At 43.7% G+C, this 26,896-nt stretch overlaps 1 protein-coding gene across 10 annotated transcripts in view; it reads left to right on the top strand.

Moving 5' to 3' along the window:
- Positions 1-26,896, top strand: part of ZNF827 (zinc finger protein 827) — a 186,092-nt gene that overhangs the window by 13,045 nt on the left and 146,151 nt on the right. For 9 of the 10 annotated variants that reach the window (XR_009692900.1, XM_061142435.1, XM_061142437.1 and 6 more), the window contains exon 2: positions 22,752-23,801. Coding sequence is in view for 9 of the 10 variants with exons in the window: in XM_061142435.1 (XP_060998418.1) it covers positions 22,752-23,801 (1,050 nt within the window). In the remaining variant the exon portion in view is untranslated. Of the gene's footprint in view, positions 1-10,911; positions 10,949-22,751; positions 23,802-26,896 lie in introns of all 10 variants that reach the window. The other variant, XM_061142436.1, reaches the window with a different exon arrangement.

Below are 26,896 nucleotides of genomic sequence, written 5' to 3'. Positions count from 1 at the left end.
GAGGGGCAGTGATAAACTAGGGGTTTCCCTGGTAGCTCAGCTGGTAAAGAATCTGCCTGCAATGAATGAGACCCCAGTTCGATTCCTGGGTCAGGAAGATCTGCTAGAGAAGGGATAGGCTCCCCACTCCAGTATTTTTGAGCTTCCCTGGTGGCTCAGCTGGTAAAGAATCTGCCTGCATGCAGGAGACCTGTGTTCAATCCCTGGGTTAGGAAGATCCCCTAGAGAAGGGAAAGGCTACCCACTCCATTATTCTGTTCTGGAGAATTCCATGGACTATATAGTCCATGGGGTCACCAAGAGTCGGACATGACTGAGCAACTTTCACTTTCATTGATAAACTGCTTACCAGAACAGAGGCAACTGGCATGAAATCATCATGTGAAGAATTAGTTACCCCATGTTAAGTACATCATGGGAGTACTTAACATGAGGTGGCTCAGATAGTAAAGAGTCTGCCTGCAATGCGGGAGACGTGGGTTTGATCCCTGAGTCAGAAAGATCTCCTGAAGAAGGAAATGGCAGCCCACCCCAGTATTCTTGCCTGAAGAATCCCATGGATAGAGGAGCCTGGTGGGCTATAGTTTACTGGGTGGCAAAGAGTCGGAAACGACTAACACACACACACACACACACACACACACACACACACACACACGATGAAGAAAATAATGAGAGTGGATAAAAGTTGTGCATGGTAACTAAATTCAAATGTTTGAAGTTCAGTCAAGTGAAAAAGGGAGTAGACTTACTCTGAATTGTCATTCATCTAAATTCTTACTTTGTGTCTGATACTTGATTCGTTCATTCATTCATTCAAGCAGCAGTAACTGAGTGCTTCTCTACCAGGAATTAGGGATCTGTGGAGCTGAATAGAGTATGGTCCGAGCTTGCAAGGATCTCAGAGCCAAACAGGCAGAGGTGATGCAAACAAATAATTAAAATACAGTTTGAAAGGTATTTCCATAGATTTCTGAAATGCTGAGCAAGAAACAGAGACTAGGACCAATTGGATAAAAGTTAGAGGGAAAATAACTTTTATTTCTTAAGATAAGGATCTGTTGAGTAAATAAAATTGCCCCCAAATGAAACAGAAGATCTTGTGTGTTATGAAGAAGCTGGTTTAACCACATGTCAGGGGTGATTTTTTAAAGATTGCAAGTAAAGAGGGGGTGAGATGGGGAGCAGAAATGTTGAGAATTCTGTTGAGCAAATGCTTCTTTGCTTGGTTTCTATTATAAAATGGGAAATCTGCTCCTCTAGTGGGGGAGGGGAAGGGGGCATGGGGGGATGGGGATATCTTTCAATATACTGAATTGAAAGCATTTTGAGAATAATACTTGGATGTCAACACACATTAGAGCCATGAGGATTTGATTAGTTGAGAGTTGGAGTCCCTACCTGGTGCTTGTTCATTGAGAAGTTTTGATCATTTACCTGGCTCATAAAAGTTGTATGGAATGCAGTCTCTGCTGACAGTTCTTTTAAACGTTGACACAGAACAACCACAGAGCCTAAGTACAAATCAATGTGCTAACAGGTGTGAGGCAGTATAGTACGAATTAGGTGTGTAACTGTTTGCGGACGCTCAGAGTAAGACTGATGGGTAGGAGATTCTTGGAGAAGAGTGGTTCCTCCAGCATCCTCACAGATGTGATGGATTTAGATCTTGAGAAGAGAGAAAAGCATTCCAAACAGCAGGAATGGAATCAGCCAAAAGAGATTGAAATAAAACAAAAGTAGGCAGGAGACACTAAGGATCTAGGCTGAACCAGAGCGAGCATATTGGTGATGTATGGATAGGAGGTAGGAAAACTATAGTAGGAGCTAACCCAGGTGATAAGAGATTACGATGGCTAAATTTACTGCTTTGAGTACAACACGAGATCAACTGTGGAGTTTGATAGTTTTTTCATTGTGTTATATAAATGGAGGTGGAGGATGATGGCCTGAAGCAAGAAATAGCCTTTTTAAGTAGGGAGGGCTGTTGAAAAACCAAAGTATTGGTTTGGCCAAAAAAGGTGGTTCAGGTTTATCCTTAATCTTACAGAAAAACCCAAATGAACTTTTTTGGCCAACCCAATAGATGGATGGCAGTGTACGTGAGCTTCGAAGGTGTCTGAGGAGGAGACCTGCCCAGTGATGGGTTTCTCTGGGGCCAGTGCTGCAGACGCTCAGCCAGGGCTTAGGGCCCCCATCCCCTTTCTTCTTTGGTTTCTTCGCCAAAGAATGCTCTAATGCAGTGCCTACCTTTACAAGTCCTAAAGTATGTGCCATTTACAAAATACATCTAACCTTCATACATATATAATGAAGCATTCTGGTTAAATGAACATTAATAAACCTGCTGTCCAATCTAATGAATTTCAACACTATCAAATTTCTTCTGTATCCTTCTCCTGCTACCTATTCCCATTATCCTAAATTTTCTGTTGATTGTTCCCCTTGTTTTTTCTCTTTAAGTAAGTGTAAGTAAGTGTTAGCCACTCAGTCATGTCCAACTCTTTGCAACCCCATGGACTGTGGCCCACCAGGCTCCTCTGTCCATGGAATTCTCCAGGCAAGAATACTGGAGTGGATTGTCATTCCCTTCTCCAGGGGATCTTCCCAACTCAGGGATCGAACCCACATCTCCTGCATCGCAAGCAGATTCTTTACTGTCTGAGCTACCAGGGAATCCCTTTTCTCTATAGCTTTACCATATTTAGTTTCACTTGTCTTTGCAACTTATAAAAATATAAATGTAAAAATATAAAGAGGTAGCAAGTAGCACGCATTCTGTACTTTGGATTTTCATCCAGCTATTGTCTTTGTAAGATGTATTCACGTCGGTGTATTTAGCTGTGGTGCATTCATTTTCACTGCTCCCCAGTTCTGTCCTGGAGAAACATACTGCAGTGTGTGTGTGGTTTGTTGCTACTTCTTGCTGTTGGAACAGTGCTGTTGTGGACGTGCAAGTACATATGACTTGAGCCTGAGCGGAAATTTCTCTAAGACACTGGTTCTCAGACAGTTTGGTCTCAGGACCTCCTCAAAGTTATTGAGGATGTCAAAGAGGTTTTGTGTGTATGCATTGTATCCATCTCATATGAGATTAAAATTGAGAAATTTATATTTTTATTATTAAAAACAATGGTTATGATCCATTTTTATTAATTATATAGGATATTTTTATGAAAAATACCTTTTTCTAAAAAATAAATTTAGTGAGAAGAGTGAAATTATTTCATAATCTCTTTAACATCTGACTTAATAGAAAGATTCTAATATCTGCTGCTGTGTTCAGTCAACTGCAGCACATTGTTTTGGATGGAATATATGAAGACTATCTGGCTTCACACAGATATGTAACAGCCTTTTCAGATAATTACAGCTATCTTTGATACTTTACCAAGACTCAAAAAGAGGGAGCTTCTTAAAGCTACCTCTTAGCTTAGTTGTACTGTGAAATCTGAAACCACTTCAGTGGACTTTTGTATTCAGTTGCATTAAAATGTACTGGTCTATATTGCATTTGGAATGGACCACCCCGTAGGTACCATCATGCACGGGTCATTTGGAAACTATTGGCTCACTGAGTTATATAAGACCTACCAAATGTTGATGCATTTTATTGCACAGTATAAAAAGTGTATTGTCAACACTGATCTTATTTAAAAAGTCTTTACTGGGAAACTGTTAAGTTCATGGTGTACAGTACAAATTTTCCAAAATTTTAATTCTGGCTTGAAAGTTTGGATTTTATCATTGGCTACAAATACTGTCAGTTTTCCCTTAAAATAGTAACCCTGCTTCATTTATTTCCAAGAAATTGCCAAATACCCAGATTTGAATGACCAAAGTCATTCAGTTACTCATCAATTATTTTATTAATTAAAAGTGATGTTCCGTGGGTGGGAGTGAGGTTCGAGAGGACATATGTATATTTATGTGTAATTCACATTGTTGTATGGCAGAAAACAACACAGCATTGTAAAGCAATTATCCTCTGATTTAAAAATAAAGTTTTAATCAAAAAAAGTGACTGGTCCAGTTCCCAGCTCAGTCACACATGTCCTTTCCCTTGAGACAGCCATCTGACTTCAGTCATAGCAGAAATGCATTATGCACATATTTCATCACATTGAATATTTTTAAGAAGCTTACTCAAGGGTCAACCTTTAATAAAATGAATAATTTCTACTGCTGCTTCATCAGAGACATTCTTTTGTTTTTCTTGGCTGCGCCAACTGACATATAGGCTCTTGGTTCTCCCACCAGGGATTGAACCCGTGTCCCCTGCATTGGAATCGCAGAGTCTTAATCACTGGGCCACCAGAGAAGTCCCTCATCGGAGACATTCTTAAGTGAAACTGGCAAGATTGTTGTGTGTGTGTGTTTACTGTGGGTGTGTGGTGGTGAAGAGTACAATGACTTATTACAAGGGTGGTTTGGTGCCACTGTCCCAATGAGAGCCAAGGTGCCAGCATTTTCTCCACCACTGCTTTTGCATCATCAGTACAAATGTCAGCAGAGTGAAAAGGGCGGATAGCATCTTAGTATTATTGTGAAAACACTTCTGATCTTGAGGATCCCTGAGAGGCTCTCAGAGAGATCCCGGGGGGTCCACAGCTCACACTTCGAGAACCACCTTTCCAAGATGCCTGCACAGGAATAGAAATGCCAAGGCTTGGTGTTCCCGAGTCCTCGGCTTGGTAAGGTTACAGTGCAGAACTTTACGACTGTTTGCACTGCAGAACCCCAAAGGCAGAGGACCCTTCCCTCACAAGTATGCTCAGGCTACAGGAGATTTCTTTGAAGTATCTTCGAAGTCTTTTTGTTTGATCTGAAAATTTGGATGGAAATCAGCATTTTGCTCTATAACATATGTTTGTTTTAAGATAATATTGTAAATAAACTTGGCAGCTAAATTGCTTTTCATCTCCACAAATACATATGTCAAAATGTTGATCTGTGAAGATGCTCCGTGTCCACCCTGTGACTTCCTGGTTACCCCACTTCGAGAAGGAGAACTCTAGTGGGTACCACGGGTCCAGCATGCTTTATCATGGAGAGTGCATTGTTGGGTACAGAGATGCCTGAGCTTTCAAGGCCCTGGGAGCTGGGAGGATTTCTGGTCTTGCAGTCCCTGGGCTGGTCCATGAACCCACCACCTGGGTACACGCCTACATGCCACCCACTTCCTGTCCTCCCACATCAAATTACCCACCAAGCCTGTTGATTCTCCTTTCAGAATCTCTCTAGCATTCATCACGCACACATTCCTTGCCACTGCTTTCATTTATGTTCTTAGTTTTTCTCATAAGAATTGAGATCTTTTTTGCCTCACTCTCATGCCTGCTTTCCCTCCACCTCAGCCGGTATAAATCCAGTCTTCACCCTGCTGCCACTGTAGACTTCCTGAAACACTCCTGTAATCTAGATAATCCTTATTTAGGATCTTTTAGGCTTTCCCTAAAAAGATAAAGTTTGTTATTCTTAGCAAAGTATAGAAGATGCTTCATCATCTGAGCCCCTTTTCTTCTGTCCTCCTATAATCCCTTATTTCAGTCATACTGAGTGATCTGTTTTGCAGACCACCATGCTTATATCTCTGTGTGTATGTGTGTGTGTGTGTGTGCACGTGCACGTGTGTGTGTTAGTTGCTCAGTTGTGTCCGACTCCTTTTATGACCCCATGAACTGTAGCCCACCAGGCTCCTCTGTCCTTAGAATTCTCCAGGCAAGAATCCTGGAGTGGGTAGCCATTCCCTTCTCCAGGGGATCTTCCCGACCCAGGGATTGAACCTGCATCTCCTGCGTTGAAGGCAAATTCTGTACCATCTGAGCCACCAGGGAAGCCTCACTTTGGCATATTTGTTTTCCTACTTCTGGGATGTCTTCAACTCATCTGATTGGCCTGACAACCTTCTCTTACCCTTCAACACTCAGTCCTCAGAGAAGCCTTTCGTCCCTCTCCTCCTCCCACCGTTGTCCCACCTCTTGGGCAAAATTAGGCATCCTGTCTCCTGGTTCCCATGGATCTCTCATAATACCTTTTGTGCTATGTTATAATAGCTTATTCATCTATGTCCTTATTGACTGTGAGCTTGGGGCATGGAATATCTCTTACTCATTTTTGTACACTTTTGCACATAACAGTACTTGGTGTATAGTAGATGGTCGGTAAATATGTTGAATAAGTGATTGAGAGAAGAACAGAATCAAAGATAGGAGCTAATCTGTAAACATTATTGAATATATGAATGAATGAAAGAATGGGTCACCGAATACAAGACATAGGAGGTGTTCCATCAACATGCTTGAATGAATGAATGAACGAATGGAGAAGTTAAGAATGCGTCAATAATCAAAGGATTTGGGGGAGAGAAAGGACTTGGGGAAATATCTCCTGCTGTCTTCCTCTCTCAGAAATGAGAAAAGGATTGGCCTGAACTGATTCACTGGACTGGGTGGAGGTGATGCGCAGTGCCACAAGCATTCCCATGGATGTGGCCTAGTGATGACTGGAGAAAGTCATGTGCTTCTGGGGCATCTTGCCGAGAGGAGCAGAGGCTGTGGCCCACACCACAGAGATACCGCAGTCTGAGAGCGAGCGAGCACTTTTGTGGTTGGAAGTTTGGGGCACATTCCAGACTGTAGAGCCTTCCCTCCGTCATTGGCTCTGCTCTCTCTCTCTCTCTGTGTCCTCAAACCGTGCCAAGACTGTAAGATTTTCCTGATGACGGGGCATGTTCTACATCTGGATTCCATGGTCATAACAACCAGAAGTTTCCTGTCCTCCTTGGTTGAGGTGATTATGATACAGAGCTGGGTAGCAACAGCAATAATTTGGAGGTAGGCTCTACTATTTAAAATACAGTGTTCCCTCATCTGAGATTTCTGGGTGCCTGGGAGGGAGGGAAAAGAGAAACTATATTCACTCCGTGCTAACAGTATGCTACATGCTTTACTCATATAATTCTGATTTACCTTGACAGTGACCCTGTGAAATTGCAGGCCTTAATATCCTGTTCTGCAAATGAAACCGTAGGCCTGTAGATATTGGGAGGGTCTAGTAGGAGGCTGGGTGGGATTTGAGTGGGACTTTCTGGTGCCAAGGCTTGTGCTTCATGTTCTAGAAATGCTGTGGTTTTTTGGTTAGGCAAAACGTGTTGTGGCCTCATTTTATCAATTGGGTAAATTCTTTTCTATTTTTTAATTTTAATTTTTTTGGCTGCCTGGGCTCTTCATTGCAAGGTGCAAGGTACCTTATATAAGGTACGAGGGCTTTCTCTAGTTGCAGCGTAGGATTCGTTGCCCTTCAGCATGTGGAATCTTAGTTTCCTGACCAGGGATGGATCTCGCGTCCCCTGGATGGGAAGGTGGGTTCTTAACCACTGAGCACCCAGGGGAGTCCCATCAGTTGGGTAAATTCTTGAAGTTGCATATACATTATATACTTAAGAGGAGGAGAATCTGTAGTTTTCTAGTTTAATGTTGTCTGTGCTTGGCAGTTACACAAACTTTGCCATCTCTGTAGGAGCCCAGGGCCTGCGAGAGGGAGCAGGTGTTATTGTTCTACTTTACAGATGAGGGATCTGAGTAATGGGGGACAGAGTGTTCACATCTGTCTGGTTCATCTCTGTGGCCCTAACACCCAGTCAAAGGGTTGGTATTTAGTAGTCTCTCCAGTTCTTTGTTAAATAAACACCAGGAATTATAGTGGGAACCTGTAAGTACCAAATTCAGCCTGGAAGCTGGGTCTCTGGATCTGAGCTAACTGCCCTGTCCAGTGCTAAACCATCCTGCTTCTCCAGAGCCCTAAGCAGAGAGATGCCAGTGTGAGCTCTTATCATTATGCGTGGGGTTTGCGCGCATATGATATGGCTATCTGGTGGATTTCTACAAATCTAAGTAAGCACATTGTGGCTTCTTAGAATAAGATCTCTTGTTTTTAACTTCAGCATAGGATTTTAAATCATTTCCTCTCTATCTGACACTTCCCAGTATGATTGGAAAAGGACCCATTATCCAATAATGGATTCATGGAGGATGAGCACTAGGGTGATCTCCGAGATCATCTAATACAGTGTATTTAAAACTCAAAAGAAAGGACTTCTCTGCTGGTCCAGTGGCAAAGGCTCCAAGCTCCCAATGCAGGGGGCTCAGGTTCCACCCCGGGTCAGGGAACTACATGCTGCAGTTAAGAGTTTGCCTGTCATGACTAAAGACCCTGAATGCTGCAACAAAGATCAAAGATCCTGAGTGCTCAACTAAGACCCCGCTCAGCCAAATAAATAAATGAATAAATATTTTTTTAAAAATTAGTGGAACTGCTGTCTTTAAAGAGAATGCCTCTGTACAGACGAGGAAAAAGCAGGGCTGCAGGTGAGCTGTGCTAAGGTGGGAGGTAAATGGATCCATACAACCAAGCCCTTCCCTGGAGACCTAGGGTTTTTTGAGAGTGGGGTTTATAAATCACAGATCTCTTCTAATCCCTCTTACAGATGAAGAAACCGAGGCACCAAGGTGCTTAGTGACCCACAGATAAGGTTAGATTAAGACGATGGTGATGAAACTTGTGGCCATCTCTCCGAATTTCCAATATTGTTTTAAATGCCATTCTGCTTTGATGATAAAGAAAAAAAAATGTCTATTCTTTAGAATAAGGGTCAGCAAACCATGGCCTATTTCTGTGCAGCCCCTTGAGCTGAGAATGGATTTTGTGTTTTAAAGCAGTTGTTTAAAAAAAATAAGCAATGGTAACAGCAACAACAAAGAATATGGGACAGAGAACGTATGTGCACCACAAAGCCTAAAATATTTACTGCCTGACTGTTCACAGAAAAAGATTGCCGACCCTGCTTTACAGGATTCACTACTGTTGACGTTAGTGTGGAAATACCAAAAGAATTTGACTTTCTCTAAGTAGCTTCAAACCATGTAGATTGAAAACAAAGCCTGAGCAGTTGAGAATATTTATATCAAAAAGCTTTTCCAATGAAAGCTTTAAATGGCTCTGTAGCTTTTCATGAAAAGTGAAAGTGTGTTAGTTGCTCAATTGTGTCCAACTCTTTGGGACATTATGGACTGTAGCCCGCTAGGCTCCTCTGCCCATCGGATTCTCCAGGTAAGAGTACTGGAGTGGGTTACCATTCCCTTCTCCAGGGGATCTTCCCAACCCAGGGATCTGACCCGGGTGGCCTGCATTGCAGGCAGATTCTTTACTGTCTGAGCCACCGGGAAGCCCCACAGTCTTTCATCCTCCTTTTCAAATGCTAGTTGTTGCTTGGAGGATCAGCTGGGTAACTAAGTCCTTATAACATGTGGAAGAATATTGCAGCTAGAGGGCTGCAGAGAGTTATAGGACCTATAAGATGAAAAAGAAGTGGCGTGGTTATTCAAATAGAGAAGGGGGGGCATTTTATAGACTCCCAAAAGGTTAACAAGAGGAACTGACTGATAGTGCAAGAGGTCACTCCCGGGAAATGGCCAGGGTCACTTTGGGGCCAGACCTCTGTGTGACAGAGGGATTTTTTGTTGTTGTTGAACATTTACCTTGGGGTTGAACCTTCATCTGCAGCAACAGTAGACATGTTCCCTGACCTCAGCATTACTACTTAATGCATTCCCAGAAGGATCAAGCTTTGTTGGGAAGTGGAATGAATATTTTCTCCTCTGGAGCATTGCTCCTGGAGACAGAGAACTAGAAAACAGTGCCAGGTTTCTTTCAGGTGAAAGACTAAGCAAAGCTTTCTTAGTGAAACCCCACGTGGCCATGCCAGAAGAAAAGCCCAGGAAGAGAGGAAATCATCCCTGAAATTCTTATTTATTATTATTTTTTTGACTGTGCTTGGTCTTCATTGTCAGCGGACCTCCAAAGGTCAGCAACTTCTTTGGACAGAATTAAGAACAAGAAACTGGTTAGTGTAATCAAAGCTGATTAGAGATACAAGGCATATCCATTGCCTTTTTGAATTAATATTAATTAGTTTTTTTGTTTACTGACTTGGGAAGAAGTTTGAAACATATTACTAGGTAAAAGAGAAGATTCTAAAACTGTATATATAATAGGATCCAGTTTTAATGAATGTTTTTTTTGTCTCTGTTGCTTCCTGCAGCCTTTCTCTAGTTGCAGGGAGCAGGAGATGCTCTCTAGCTTTGGGGCACGGGCTTCTCATTGGAGTGGCAGTGGCTTCTCTTGTAGAGCTCAGGCTCAATAGTTGTGGTGAGTGGACTTAGTTGCTCCATGGCATGTGGGATCTTCCCAGACCAGGGATCGAACCCTCTGCTCTGGAAGGTGAATTCTTAACCTTTGGACCACCAGGGAAGTCCCCCCTGAAATTCTTAAAAGAGAATGAAGTGGACAAAACCAGTGGACTCCAAGTTGTTAAGGGGCTGTTAATCTGACTCCAGGGCATTGTGGCCCTTGGAATTGCCCTTGTTTGCTGGTTTTGTGCGGTTTTTGTTGTATCCACTGTCTTTTGACCTGCTATCATCGACTTCGTTTGTATGTGCCAGAAGGTGAGCAGGGAAAGGAGATAGCAAATAAGTGAACATTTGACCACTAGATAGCAGCTCTGGCACAAAGCCTGGTGGAGTAAAGGTTAAAATCGTTGACCTAAATCAGTGTTTAAAGTTGACTTTGAATTAGGGTTGTCCTTGTAAGTGGTGTTCTTTGGTGTCATGGATTCTCGTGCATAACCCAAAGAAATATCCTCACACCACAGCACCATCTACTTTTATGAGCATGTAGGGGGTTGGGAGCGGCTTCCTCGGCAGCTTTTGTTTTATGTGTATTTAATCACTAAATAAAAATCAATTTCCTCTCCCTTGCTAACTTCTCTTATCCCCCTAGGCTCTTTTCCTTCTGGAATAGGTATATTTTTAGTCAATAAAGGACTTACTGTGTGAACTTTTCTGTTGGCAGGCAGAACGATTATGACCGTGATATGTTTCATTCCAAGGTGGGTGCTGTCAACACTTGGTAAATGTATCCACAAAGAAATGTATCATTTTATGTATAAGCTAAGATTCTACTAAGTAGCCATTTTTCTTCCCATAGAGGGCTGTTCTTAGACTGCTGAGTGCATTATTATGTTATTAAGGCTTTTTGTTGTTGTTGTTAAGTTCTTTCTTGATCTATTAATAATTTCCTGGTGATTTCAGCAGTTTGATAATTTATCGCTGATCTTAGAACAGGTATTGGTAATGTTGGGATGAAAACATTTATACAAGAGGAAATAAAAGTCAAGGAAGCAGATAATCGACCGATTTATCAGCCTTAGCAGACAATTTTTCTGATAATGCCATGGTAGCCATGGTAAATTTACTTCTGATTGCTTGAGGGGACAGATTCTATATGCTTTTTGTAACATGGAGATGCCTGAAAGGGTGAAGCAGTAAGGAATCAATCCGTGGGCTAACCAGTATTGTTTTGGTCTCTCGATAGGGCGGTGAATTCATGCTATATTTGCACCTATCCCTTTCTTATTAATTGGCCACAACATATGTGGTGATGAGTACACATACATATATATGTGTATGCGAGCTAAGTCATTTCAGTCATGTCCAACTCTGCGGCCCCATGGACTGTAGCCCGCCAGGCTCCTCTGTCCATGGGGATTCCCCAGGCAAGAATACTGGAGTGGGTTGCCATGCTCTCTCTAGGGGATCCTCCCAACCCAGGGATTGAACTCGCATCTCTTATGTGTCCTGCATTGGCACATTGGCAGGTGGGTTCTTTACCAGTAGTGCCACCTGGGAAGTTCACATATATATACACACATCTGTATTTATTTGGAGATTTCTAAGTTACTGTAGTAATAGAAGATTTCTCTTGATTAATGCCTTTCTCAAAATCTTTCATTTGACAGAAATTTGGCTAAAGTTTAGAGAGAGTCAAAAATAGCTTTTTAGTCTGTTTATAGTCTCTGTAGCCTCAGGGGACTTCACACTGAGTGGTGAGCGTGGCCGATTCTGTACAATAAGCCTAGCTTACACAAAAATTTCAGTACCAACTGAGTCTATAGGTTAGAATTCAGAGGTGAAACCCCAGAAAAAAGTCTCAGGCATCTCAGGCCTTCTTCATTCCAACTTAAATGTACTCATTTTCTAGAGTTGCCATTACAAAGTACCACCAATTGAATGGCTTCGGTGATGGGAAAAATTGTTTTAGTTATTCTTAATTAGTAAGATCATGTAACAATTATATGTTCTGTCAGTCAGTTCAGATGCTCAGTCGTGTCCAACTCTTTGCAACCCCATGGACTGCAGCATGCCAGGTACTCAAACTCATGTCCATCGAGTCGGTGATGCCATCCAACCATCTCATCCTCTGTCATCCCCTTCTCCTCCTGCCTTCAATTTTTCCCAGCATCAGGGTCTTTTTTTAACACAAAGCAAATAGATATTGTATTCCCATGATTCAAAGGGAGGTCAAAAAAGAAATGTATTGTCTCACTGCTGGAGGCCAAAAGTTCAAGATCAAGATGAAGGTGGTGGCGGCTCCATGCTCCTTCCAAAGATGCTAAGAAAGGGTGTGTTGTGGGCCTCTCTCCTAGCTTCTGGTAGCTTCTTCACTTGTGGCTTGTCTGTCTGTGTGCAAATCTCCCATTTTTATTAGGGCACCAGTCATATTGGGTTAGGGCCCACCCTAATGACCTCTTCTCAACTTGATCACCTACAAAGATCCTATTTCCAAACTCAGTCATATTCACGAGTACTGCGAACTGGACGTTAGCATCGTTATGGGGGGTGCAATTCAGCCTATGGGGCTTCCCAGGTGGCTCAGTGCTAAAGATTACACCTGCCAATGCTGAAGCTGAGTGTTCAGTCCCTGGGTCGGGAAGATCCCCTGAAGAAAGAAATGGAAACACATTCCAGTATTCTTGCCTGCAGAATCCCATGGATGGAGGAGCCTGGCGGGCTACAGGCCATGGGGTCGCAAAAGAGCCCCACATGACTTAGTGACTAAACAACAACAACAATTCACCCTACAACACAAGGCTTTCATCTTTAGTTTGCACAGAATTTTAATAAGCCTGGTGATTGTTGTTTCAGTTATGGCAGACAAAAAGCCTCAAATTTAGAAGGAGAGGGCTCTGCATAGGCATAATAGAGAAAAAAAAGAATTCGTAAGAACTGTTAAAATAGGAATAATGACTTAAAATGCCATTGCTTGGAGCTATTTGATATGGGGGCAAGCTGCTGCAAAGGCTCAGTAGTTTCTGAGACACTTCTCAGAACATAATAATCATGTTACAAACATAATAATCATGTTTCACACATCATGTTTGAGTATGTATGCATTTTAAAATCTCATCAAAACAAGATAAAAAAATACATCAACTGCGTGAAAGTACTTTGGTACTTTTTGGTTACGTGAAATATTACTTTTTTGACCTGAAATATTACTTTTTTGTCAAGTTATTCATATTCTGAAGGTTTGAGTTTAAACCTTACTTTGTCACTAAGTGTGAATATTAAGTAAGCCTTTTGTAACCTTGCTTTCCTGGTCTGTAAATTTAAAAGAGTACAGTCTACTGCCTAAAATTATCGTGAGGATCAAATTTGCTGCTGAATATTAAAACACCGAATACAGAACCAGGTATATTTCAGGTGCTTTATAGATAATTGTTTGCTCATTCAGCAAATGTTTGTTGGAAACCTGTCATGTTCCAGACCTCTTTCTAGGATTCACTCATTCATTTACTCATTGATGATCACTTAGTGATGTAGTAGTTGAACCACTGATCTCTGCATTGGGACATCTGAGCTCAAAGATCACCAGCCCACTCTAAGCCTCTGCCTAGAAGCTAGACTTAGGAACTAGCTCTCCAAGGCTTTTCCATCTCTAAAATAATTCCTATAACAAAATTCAACTTCAACAAATAGAGCTGTAGTTCTCAATATCCCCCAGATCCATTGGATCAGCCTGGCAAGTACCCTCTGGGCATTCGCTTTGCTCTCTGAAGATGGGGGTACTAGGATGCGTGCTGTTTTCTGATAATAGTAACAATGCCAGCCACTCCTTACTGAGCTCTTGACATTGTACTACATACTTTTCGTACATTCTTGTTCCTCTTGTTAGGGTACATGTTTCTCCAAAGAAGATGGGTATCCAGAGAGACATGGTGCACTTTCCAGGAGAATAATGTTCTTGGATGGTTTGTGAGAAACACCCCTGTATTGTTAAGTAAGGATGAGTTCATCTATAGTATAGAGTGCAGAATTCACTTCAAATGTTAAGCTAAAACTCAAAGAAATTTGGGACTTCCTAGAGGGGGCTTCTGCTTCAGTCCCTCATTCCCCTAGACTGCTATTGTCTTTTGTTGGCCAGCAGGGAGGTTCTGGTGGAAACGTTTGCAAAGCAGGCTCTTTGCCCTATTCTGTGTTTGATCACATGAGAAAAATAGAATTGTCATTTGTAATTTTGAAAACCATTCTCATTTCCAGTACTGACAAGAGCCACCGTTCTGATTGTTAAGCCCATTTTTTCTTTCTCATTCATACATGTGACAAATATTTGAGCACCTGTTCTGGTGGGTACCATTCTAAATATTGAGGATACAGTGGCAAGCAGAACAAAATCTTCTCCCTCAGGGGGCTTCTATTCTAATAAACAGTGATATTTGAGGGGAGACCTCAGGAAGTAAGGGAATCAGTCATGTTGGTCTCCTGGGGGAGAAAGATTTCAAAGGGAATAGGAAGTGCAAAGGCCCTGAGGCAGGAGCTTACCAGGCGCAGTGGTAGGAGACAAGGTCAGAGGGATGCAGATTATGTAGGGCCTTTGCTGCTGCTGCTGAGTCGTTTCAGTCATGTCTGACTCTGTGCGACCCCATGGACTGCAGCCCACCAGGCTCCTCCGTCCGTGGGACTTTCCAGGTGTAGGGCCTTTAGGTCAAGGTAAAGGTTTTTTGGATTTTATTCTGAGAAGCCATTGTGGAGGCTTTAGGGATGGAGCAGTGGAATTAGGGGCTTCCCAGGTGGTTCTAATGGTAAAGAATCCAATCTCTGGGTCAGGAAGATCCCCCCTGGAGGAGGGCACAGCATCCCAACCCACTCCAGTTTTCTTGCCTGGAGAATCCCATGGACAGAGGAGCCTGGTGGGCTATGGTCTACAGGGTTGTAAAGAGTCAGACATGACTGAAGTGACTTAGCACGCACAGTGGAATTGGACATAATATTTTTAAAAGCTTACTCTGGCTATTGGTTAAGACTATGGGGGGAGGGGGTGTGGGGGCAAGAATTGGAAGTAAGTCAATCAGTCAAAAGGCTACTGCCATAGTCTAGGCCAGGGGTACAGTGCAGTATACGAGGGTGGGAGTGGTGGAAATGTTGAAAAGTGGCAAGATTTGGAATGTATGTTGAAAGCAGAACCAACAGAATCCACAAATTAATTAGATGAGGGGTGTGAGAGAAAGAAGCTAGTGGAGACTGGCCGTGGCATTTTGGTCCAAGCAGTTGTAGGGGTGGAGGAGTTGCCATTCGTGTTGAGATGGGCAGTTTGATGGGGGAGCTTGGGTTGTTCCTGGGTCACTGGAGGACCTGGCAACTTTCTATGAGAATATTGAAACCAGCTTAGATACTGTTTGGACCTCTCTTTGAAGATAAGGAGCAATGTGTTAATGTGTGTTACCTTTGTTTTCTTCGTGGACACTTCCAGCAGTAATCTGCAAACACTGCTGTGTGCAAAATGGTCGTCTTGACCCAGGAGGCAGCCCTGCTATCTCAGTCTGCAGACTCTTATCCTCTCCAGACTTCCACTCATTTCCCACTGCCCTCATGGCACCTTTTCCCCAGCTGGACTGGTGACAGGGATCTGGCTGTCTTCTCCACTCTGGCAGTTTGAAATACCTAGCAGTTCTTACATTTTCTTCCTGGCCATGCTGAGAAGGGATGGGTGCCCCTGGGCATCAGGTTCAATAACCGTGGTCTCTGCGGCTTGGTCCTGCGGGGCCGATTGCAGGCGTGTCATTTAGACTGTGGACTTGGAGGCCTGGACCCCTGAGAGGTGCCTTCACTGAGGGCAGAACCAGTGTGGGGAATGTGCTGAGGCTTTCAGGCTACAAAAGGACGATCGAAAAATTGGCAAGTAAAGCGGCCTAAATGAGGATGTGTTTTATGCTCAGGATCATAAAATTGGTTCAGAACAACCTGATGTGCAGCATGCTAAACCTTCATTAAGCATTACCGAGGTCACTGCTTTTGTCCTCTGGGTGCCTCTTCCGTGTCTTCTGTGACCCACGTGGAGCCAGTTGTAGAGCCCGCCCCTTGGCTTTAGCGATAGGTCCAGGGAGTGGCACGTGACCTCCAGCAGCCAATCAGAAGGGGAAAGACCTTTCTCCTGTGATACGTAACGTCATTGACAGTGGACTCCAGAACCTGTACACCAGATTTTTAGCCTGCTGGAAAAGGTGGCCTGGAGGAGGGCATGACAGCTTACTCCAGTACTCTTGCCTGGAGAATCCCCATGGACGGAGGGGCCTGGAGGGCTGCAGTCCACGGGGTCGCAAAGAATCGGACATGACTGAGTGACTAAGCACAGCCCAGCAAAGGTGGCCTGAGAGGAGGCTCACCTCCCAGGAGAGACTAGGCGCGAATGAGAGGGAGCCCTGGTGGTGCTTTGGACACCCTCTCTGGGGCTAGCGACATGCATCCCTCTCCAGGTTTGATAGAGGGACTGAGAACGTGACCTGAGAACGTTCACGCACGCGGTCCTCATCACTGACAACCACAGGAGCCCAACTACCCCTGCTTTGGTCAGGGCTTGCCTCATTGTCCTGCTTCAGCCATGTATAACCTAATGGGTTTTTTATTTCAAAAGGAGTGAGTTGGGTAACGTAACTGGTCAATCTGCCCTTACCCAGTCAATAGATGGGGTGTCTTTAAAATGTGAAGAGTGGAGAATCTGAAAACATTTTCCTTAAGTGAAACTATCTAACAAGGTCACCAGAATATTAGCTTACTCCACGACTGGGCTATTTCCTGTTTGATAGTTTGCAGAAGAGGCAGCCCTCATATAAGTGAATTTCCAGTGTCATCTGTTGAAATCTTCTTCATCCTCCAAGGTCCGTTTCCAAAGCCACCTGCACGATTGGAATGAATGATTTGCTGTCTTAGGCACACAGGACTCTGCGATGGCACCAGCCATGTGTTTCATAGGCTTGTGCAATCCTTGCTCCCCTGTTAATTAGAAACTGTTGACCTAGACATTGTCACTGTCTCTGAGGCTCTCTGTTGCAGAGAACAGTTCCCTGACTATGTTAATAGTAAATGCTCAGTAAGTGTTGAATTAAATCCATTATCAGCATTAGTTTTACTAATAGCTTTTGTACACTGCTATATAAACTTTACCAACTGCTTTCGTGTACAACTGCAAGGAAAAATCTATTGTATGTTTTAAGGTGGGTATTCCTGGTATAACTGATAATACTGATAGCAGCCTGTTTGGCTTTGGATGCATATTAGGTGGAAATGGAAAACATGCAATATTTTTAGATGCAGATGAATCGGAAGGTTAGGGATCAGGTGAACACACCTGTGGTCACAAGAAGAGGGTGTTGGCTGCCAGAGGACTGACCATGAGTCAGCTCCCTCCAGGCGAGTCCTAGGAACCTAATCCTGATGCTCTTCAATAACTGCCAATGAGATTCATGTGTATTGACTGGTGGGAATGGTTTGTGGGTAGATTAAGAACTGAGGCTTTTCGGCTTCCGTCTCCACTAGCTTTAACCTCAGCCAAAAGGCATGAAAATTAATAGGTGCCTCCTTATATTTTTTCCTCTCTCTCCTCCTGTTCTTTCTGAACAAGGATCTTTTGAGTTGAATATCAGTCCAATTAAATGCACCTGATTAAAACTGTCAAACCAAAAAGGAAGTGAGCTGAAAAAAAATTGCAGCAAGATTGGCAGATCTCAAGTTACTCAGTTTCTCTGCTTGAGAACTGAATTGTAAATAAATGTGTTAGGTAGTGAAATTTTGTTTTGTTTTCCCCAAAGGAGAAATATTTGCCACATGGAAACAAAATATATTCAGCGTGTTTTCATTCTGTAATTGCGCTGCTTCTGTTCTTAATTCTTTCTGAGTTTCTGATTTAAAGGGAAAAACACAGAAACAGACTGTTGTGTAAAATTGACAGGAATGAGTGTGAACCTGGCTGTCAGAGACATAGGTTGTCGTAAAATTAGCAATGGAAATAGCTTCCTATTCTAGAGGTTAAAAATAATGCATCTAGAAGGGAGTTGTTTACATTGGCCATTCAGAGGCTTCCCCTGGAGACTTAGTTAGAAAAACTGTGAAATCCATGGTGGATGCTGGATGCGCAGACAGCATTTCTAGGAGGGCGTCTCACAGCTCTGGGAGGGAGAGGGGTGAGGACTGGAGAAGGAACTGGGGATGGGGGTGAGTTCTCAAATTGTGAAAGAGGGTCAAAAGACAAGCCTCATTTCTTCTAAACTTTGCGATGTCCAACAAATTAATCCCTTAGATTGCAGGAATGCTATTTGAGCATCCCAGTGACAGAAGCCTTTCTCATCCTGCAGCCTGAAAGGAGCTGGGGGCGGGGGTGGCCCACAGACCTTGCTGAAGGGGAGCTCCCCAAAACTGGACCAAGGAACACCTCTTGGATAAAACTGAATGTGAAAATAAACAGCAGCCCAGCAGAAAGGAAACCAAATTAATTTATGCGTGGGAGAAAATCTTTGTTGCTGCTCTTTTATGAAGTGAAAACACATTTGTTGGAGACTTTCAGGGTTTTTCTCTCACCCTCTGTGGGTCCCAGCCTCTCTTGTGTTCATTTCTCTGTTCACTTTTACTTGACCTCAGGTGATGACAGAATAGTTTTCAGAGATGTTTCTCCTCAGGTTTCTGGTCTGACTCCTTCGAGGCCATGCACTACAATTATTTGCTGGTTTATTACTTAAATAACCACGATTGCAGTAGCAGCATCTTTCGAAAAGCGATTAATGGAATATTATGAATTTAAAAGGGCTTCCCTGGTGGTTCAGTGGTAAGGAATCCGCCTGCCAATACAAGAGACACAAGTTCCATCCCTGAGTGTGGAAGATTCCCATGGAGAAGGAAATAGCAACCCACTCCAGTATTCTTGCCTGGGAAATTTCATGGACAGAGAGAGAGGCCTGGTGGGCTACAGTCTGTAGGGTCGCTAAAGAGTTGGACGCGGCTTAGCGACTAAACAACAACAACAACAAAATGAGTTTAAAAATACTCTTTAGGTATTTGAGTTTTCTTGCAGTACAGAAAAGAGTGTATGTATCTCAGTGAGTGTATCTGCAAAGCACAGAGCAGTAGATGGTTAAGAAATATATGGATATTTTAGAGGACTTAAATTGGTCTATTTAAGAAATGCTTTGTTTGCATGTTCTGGGCTTGTGTTTTGGTGAGGTTGAGGAGGTTGCTTTAAACGTAGTTATCAGCTGTTTGTATCACTCTGGAAAGTTTGGATCTCCTTATCACTGTTTGATGGGCTTAGAGCCTGAATTGACAACTTCTTTAGTTTTTGACCCACTCACCGGCTTCAGCACATCTGGAGGGGGTGAATCTTCTCACATCTGGAGTGGGCCGGAAATTAAACTTTGCCTTTGGGGCTTTGCCAAAAGGTGTGCTGAATTTTTTAGGCATTTGAATCCATTTTTGAGAACAGCAACAAAGAACAGGCAGAGAGGGAATGGAGAAATTATAGAATTAATTGGTACTTAGCTCTTATTGGTCTGTCTGAAAATAAGAGTGAATGATATCTTTATCAATGAGAATTCACTTGCTGATTTCTCTTTCCAGAGGGTGGAAGGACAGCTGCTCAGATTTTCTAGAAGATGCTACTCAGAGGGCATCTGGCAGGGGCTTTGAAAAGGAGCACTGGGCCAGATGTTGAGAGATTTGGGCTTTTGGTTCCAGTGTTAGCAGTAGGTTAGCTCTGTGTGTGCCTTAGATCCAACTTGGTAACCTTAAGAATATTTAATAGTCTCAGTAAAATGACAAGACTGTACACGGATGTGGTTGTGATTCTTTGTGGTTCTCAAAACCCTGATTTTATGTACCTTATTAATTGCCCCAGACTGCAAGGAATGACAACCCACTCCAGTATTCTTGCCTGGAGTATCCCATGGACAAAGGGCCTGGTGGGCCTTTGGACATGACTGAAGCGACTTAGCATGCACACAAGGTTCTACACCAGTCTTGACTATGGAGAGCTACTCTAGTTTGACAAAAGCATAATTTACAAAAAGGAACATAAAATTAACCCTGTTGTTGAAATTGACATTGGCTGCTTGGTGGTTGGTAAAGAGCATCTCTTCGAGAAGCCGTTGGTGAGATGAGTGGTTCTGGGTCGCGCTGGTTTCAGGAAAGATGACAAATGTTGAAATCAGATGGGAAGAAGGAAATGTGGCAAATCACCAGGAGCCAGACTGTTTTTAACAGAGAAAACTCAATTTTGCCTGCTTTTCTCCAGCAAATCCCATTTGATATTTTATATTTTCGTGATAACTTAATAAGGAATCTCAGGAAGGAGTTGCAGAACTGTAACTTAGTGAAAGAGAATTTGTCATTTGTGACATTTCTTCTCTAAAGAGCATGGGAAGATCGATGTATTAGCTTGTAGTTCGGGCATTACTACTTCCAGCTATTTCTATTCAGAAAAGAAACAGCACGATATATGTAGCAAAACTTGGCACAGTGGGGAATTTTGGCTCCGTCCCTAAAGTGTCATCAAACTCTCTAGGGACCAGGCATTGTGTGAGGCATATGTGGAATCTGTACATAGTAAGCCACCATCCCCACCTTCCAGGAACCTGGTCACTTAATTTTTTAGAAGATAAGTTCATAGTAGACAGATCACTTAGACTGATACAGTATCAGTATTTTAAAAATGGGAATGTTGGGTCTGCATTCAAAATACGTACAGAACCTGACTGCTTCTTCCCACCTGCAGCCACCTTCAGTGGCCTCCCTGTTCCCACCTTGTACCTGCATTCTCTTTTCCACAGGCAGCCAGAACAAACCTTGGAAACCGCAAGTCGCGCCATGTCACTGCCCCGCCGCTGCCCCTCCAGTGATTCCCAGTCACACCAGTTGCCAAAGATGCAAAAAAATCTTTCGGTAGTTTACAGCATCCTTCTGATAGGCTCGGCCTCCCTCCTTTACATCTTTCTCTCTCGTTATTTCTCTGACTCTCCTGCTGCTCTGACACTCACTGGCTTCCCTGATGGTCCATGCATGTGCCAGGCAAGCCCTCACATCAGGGCATTTATAGTGGCCCTCCTCTGCCTGGGCCCCGCTCTCAGAGATGGCTGCATGGCCGATTGCTGGTGTCTCTCAAGTCTTTGCACCCGTGTCACGACCTCAGTGAAGCCTCACCCTAACCGTGACTGTTGAACATGACAACTTACCTCCTACCCATTACCCCAGTCCTATGTGTCCTTCTGTATGTTTCTCCACAACACTTACCGCTCTCTGGTTTTCTCTGGGATTTACTCATTTGTTTAACCTGTTTTCCTCACCGGAATGTAAGCTCGAAGAAGGCAGGATCTTCGTTTTGTTCAACATTGTTCAGTCTTGAACAGCACCTGCCATGTGGCAGGTACTCCCTCACTAGCTGTTGGATAAATGAGTGAATGAATGAGAAAGAGAAATTAATTCTGACACTGGGTTCTAGGGAGAATAACGAGGAGGAATCCTTTGAGCTGGGTGTTGAAGGATGGGCAGAATTGGACAGTTAGGCCTTCTGGGGGGAGACATCGCAGGTTGAAGGAACATTTTGTGCAAAGGTAGAGGAGTGGCCGAGCCCATTTGTGCTCTTGGAAAGGCAAAGAGTCCCAGCTGACTGGTGCCGGGGCCCAGTGGGAGCAGTAAGGGTGGACAGATACACTCATGGGTAGAAAATGAGGAAAGGGGACTCCGGTGGAGTGAGGGAACAGATGACTAATCACTGCCTGTGTTGAGAGGGCCGGCAAGTTGAGGGTTGGGATCTCAGACAAGCAGTTTGCATTGTCCTTTAAGAAGTCAGGGAGAGATTGTCCCTTTAAGAAATCAGGAATGTGAATACTGTTTGCTAGTGAGATCTGATTTTTGTATAGTACTCGACTGTTTTTTCAAAACATGGTTGCATGTTTATTATGATGGAAGCTTCAGAACAACTCTGTGAAATTGGTAGAATATCTAATAGGCAAGTTTTTATTTACATATTTTGATCCTTTTTTTTTTTTTTTTTAATCAACTGCATGTTCTATCAAGCCAGCTAAGTGACTGGCCTGAGGTGGTGGAGTTAGAAAGTGAGAAGCAGCTTCTGACTGCCTCGGGTCTCATCACCCAGTTTCCCCCTATTCTGGCTGTCAGTTTCCTTCCCACATGATCTTGAAGATCTTGTGCTCGCTTTTTACCTGGGCACAAGCTTCTCCCCAATTCCCCCATTCACTGAAAAGCATTTTCTGCATCCAGTTTCTTCTTTACCAGCTCCGTTTTTCTCATTCCTCCTTTTCCATTTCCCTTGATTTGGAATAATTAGAAAAGGATGAGCGTGTGTAGAAGGTGGCAGTGCTTTAATCCGTGGCCCAGTCAGCATTCTTTCAAGCTTAGGTCCAGAGGCTCTGACCCAGCCCCTGACCTGCTGGAAGGTTGTCTGTCTTTCGCGCGGTTTTGGGGCGGGAGGGGCAGGGCAGAGGAAGCATGTCCACGACTCCATTTTTGTCTGTCTTCAGGCTTGCTTGTTGCTTGCTTTGGGAGTAAACCTGATCTTCTTAATTCCCCCAGATGTTAGTAGGCAGGACGAGGCGGAGGGAGAACTCAGTGAAGGAGAGCACTGGTATGGGAACTCTTCGGAGACGCCGTCGGAAGCCTCCTATGGAGAAGTGCAGGAGAACTATAAGCTGTGCCTGGAGGACCGGATGCAAGAGCAGTCCACGTCCCCCGACACCTCCTTGGGAAGCGCGACCCCCAGCAGCCACACGTTGGAGCTGGTGGCACTCGACGGGGAGGTCCTGCGAGACCCACTGCAGTGCGCGGATCACCTCTCCCCCGGCGTGTCTTCTCTGTGTGACGAGGACCACCCAGGCTCCACCAAGCCCCTGAGCAGCAACTTGAGGCGGCTGCTGGAAGCCGGCTCCCTCAAACTGGACGCCGCGGCCACGGCCAACGGCAGGGTGGAGTCCCCGGTCAGCGCGGGCGCCAATCTCTCCTTTTCCCCGCCGTCCCACCACGCCCAGCAGCTCAGCGTGCTGGCCAGGAAGCTGGCCGAGAAGCAGGAACAGAATGACCAATACCCTCCAAGTAACCGTTTCCTATGGAATCAAGGTAAGTGGTTGCCAAACTCAACCACCACCTGCGGCTTGTCCCCGGATTCCGCCATCCTCAAACTGAAAGCTGCAGCCAATGCCGTCCTGCAGGACAAGTCGCTGACCAGGACGGAGGAGACCTTGCGATTTGAGTCCTTTTCCCCCCCTTTCAGCTCCCAGTCTGCCAGCTCCACCTTGGCAGCTTTATCCAAGAAAGTCAGCGAGAGAAGCTTGACTCCTGGCCAGGAGCACCCGCCCCCGGCCAGCTCTTTCCTTTCCCTGGCTTCCATGACCTCCTCGGCGGCCCTTCTGAAAGAGGTCGCCGCGAGGGCTGCCGGGACCCTTCTGGCTGAGAAATCGTCACTGGTGCCTGAGGACCCTCTACCGCCACCGCCTTCGGAGAAGAAGCAAGAGAAAGTAACCCCGCCGCCTCCACCGCCGCCTCCGCCGCCTCCACCACCGCCACAGTCCTTGGAATTACTGTTGCTCCCCGTTCCCAAGGGAAGAGTCTCTAAGCCCTCCAACTCAGGTATGGACGCTTTCATTTCCATCAGCCTCTAAGTCTTTTTCTTCCGCCTGTCAATTGCAATGTCTAATTCATTGCCTTCTTCCTTCGCGTGGGTTCCCCATCCGATCTGAGGCAGGAATAAAAAAGCAGAAGCAACGACAAAATAAGTAAGCAGCCTCGGGGTGGGTCTTTCATGTGTGGATGACACAAAAACTTCACCAATCGCTTTATTTTTGAAAGGTAATGAATAATCTTAGAGACATACAGTACTCCTTCCCTTTCATAGAAACGATTTTTTTTTTTCCCCTTACTGAGTTCAGGCTAGGTCCACACAAGATATATTTAATGGAGGAAGATCAAAGTATCTTTGTCATGGAGTGCATGGCATCACTGCACGGGGGGGAAGAAAAAAACTCACTGCTTTTGAAATAGTTGACAAGAGAGAGCTTACTGTCCTACAGCTTCCATCACAAATGGACTTTTGTGTCATCAGTAACTATTCTGCCCTAATTTATCACACTATATGCTTTTTAAAATAATTTTTTATTGGAGTATAGTTGCTTTACAATGTTGTATTACTTTCTATTGTACAGCAAAGTGAATCATCTATACGTATACATACATCCCCTTTTTTTTTGGATTTTCTTCCCCTTTAGGTCATACACAGAGCAATGTGCTTGTCTTGCAGTAGGTTCTCATTAGTTATCTCTTTTATATCACTACTGATACATGTCAATCCCAGTCTCGAAATTCATATCACCCCTTTTGTATACCCTTACATTAGCATTTTTATTAATATTTTGGTGGGACATAAGCCTTTACATACTCTGTTCTTATGTAATTTCTTATTGTATAAGAACTCTAAAGAATATTGTCATTCAGATGTAATCAAAGCATTTCCCGCAAATTCTTTATTTTATTCCAGTCCAATCAGATTCTGAAGGAATGTGCATGTGGAAAATGTGAATCATGGGTTTTTCTAATGGGGACGGTCTTTCCAAAGGAGAAGTGGAGATCTTCTAGAGCCTTGATGTTTACAGTTACTCATCTGAGGGAGAAACTTAGTCACTTGGGTCCTCAGAGTGGAAGCATCATTTCTTGTACTGATTTGTTTTTAAATGATGCCCATGGTAAAAAACAGGGTCCTGGAGATGGATGTATGGAGTTTCAGATGTCTCTGGAGGATATCCTGCCAGACCTGAGCAGGAAGTGGGCCATGTGTGTCCTCGTCAGTAGAAACATTGCCATTGTGTGCGTCTAGCCAACTTTTGATTATTTGCAGCCACACTGATGAGAGAGGCTTAGAATGGCAAATCATTGACTGAACAATCACAGCTAATGTCAGTTTGATGCGTTTATGACAAATTTCCATTTAAATTGCTGAATAAGCTCTATGTACTCATTATAATTGCTTTAAAACTTGTGTAAATAGCAGACTAGAACTAGGAAAATGGATATCTGGAACTTTTATGACTCTTTAAGTGATCCAGACCGCTCAGTCCAAGGTTTCTGAAGTGTCAATAAAATCCTAAAATTTTATCAATGCTGAGTTTCCCTTCTCCTCACTTCTCACCTGCCATCTGGTGAGATGCAGAGAGAAATGGCTAAAATTAGGGAACAAGGAGACAAACAGAGGGACCAGAGTAATTTTTATCGGGGAATAAATCATTCCTGGTTTATAAAAATTTCATTTAGGGGGAGCAGCAGAAAGAGAGGTATGGCCGTCTATATAAAATGTTACTTTATGTATATTCTTCATATGGTTCTTAAATAGCTGAATTAAATGGTGTTTCTCCTATAAACTCACCTGGACATTAGTTATTTGGAAAAGCTTATACAAAATAGTAATAAACTTTTGCTTGTTGGTGGCTTGGAAAGAAGGACCTGATAAGACTGTCTCCTGAAGGCTGACTGTAATGGCTTGGTCATTTTAAAGAGTCTTGGGTATAACCAGCAAGTTAGGAAGTCTGAGCTTTTCATTCAGGTGACTAGATGCATGTGAGGAGGAGGGGAGGTCTCAAGCTTCCAGGGTGGGCTAGACTGTTTTTGCCTGTTTTGTTATAGGATCTACAACCCAGGGACAAGATGGGCTCCCGTTTTGCTTTAATGTCCACGGGCTTCCTGGTGACTCAGACGATAGGGAATCCAGCTGCAATGCAGGAGACCCTGGTTCTATCCCTGAGTTGGGAAGATCCCCCGTAGGAGGGCATGGGAACCCACTCCAGTATTCTTGCCTGGAGAATCCCATGGACAGAGGAGCTTGGTGGGCTACGGTCCACGGGGTCGCAAAGAGTCGGACACAACAGAGCGACTGAGCACAGTGCAGACCACGCCCGCATCTCCACAGGCTCCTCAGCAGGAGTGACTGTGGAGGTCTATAAGAAATCGATTTTTCTTTTCTCTTTACTGAACGTGTTCTGTTACTGAAACACTTACTATTTGAATCAATGACCACGTTCCAATTGAAAGAGGAGAGAAAAGAACTTAAAACGGGACCCTGCCACCTCTTTTGCTGATTGACAGGGACCCCTGTTTTCCATGTGCCTCTGTTCACACTCCAAGAGGGGGCTCCACTGATGGAGTACTTGTATTTAAAAAGAAATATTCATTTTGCAGAACTCAGGCAAGAGAAAAGATGGCCGCAAAGAAAAGCACAAGGACTCTTAAAATGATCCCCTGTGTATCCATGTGGGTGCATCCTAAGTTCAAGTTCTGTTTCTTTTAAATTAAAAAAAAATTTTTTTATTTAACTGCAGTCTGCTTATTAAACTATAGTTGATTTACAGTACTGTGTTAGTTTCAGTTGTATAGCTTCATATTCTTTTCCATTATAGGTTCTTAGGCGATGTTCCCTATAGTTCCTTGTGCTATCCAGTAAATCCTTGGTGCTTATTTTATATGTAGTGTTGTTTATCTATAAACCCTGTACTCCTTATTAACCCCTCCCTGCCTTTCCTCTTTTGTTAATAAGTTTGTTCTCTCTGGCTGTGAATTTGTTTCTGCTTTGTAAACCAGTTGATTGTATCATTTTTTAGATCCCACATATAAATGACATCATGTGATACTTGTCTTTCTCTGTCTGACTTACTTCACGTAGGATGATAGTCTCTAGGTCC

The sequence above is a fragment of the Dama dama genome, chromosome 5, assembly GCF_033118175.1.
Source record: "Dama dama isolate Ldn47 chromosome 5, ASM3311817v1, whole genome shotgun sequence".
Classification (NCBI taxonomy): Eukaryota; Metazoa; Chordata; class Mammalia; order Artiodactyla; family Cervidae; genus Dama; species Dama dama.
The sequence above is the reverse complement of the archived record's forward strand: the minus strand, read 5'-3'. Positions and strand labels throughout refer to the sequence as shown.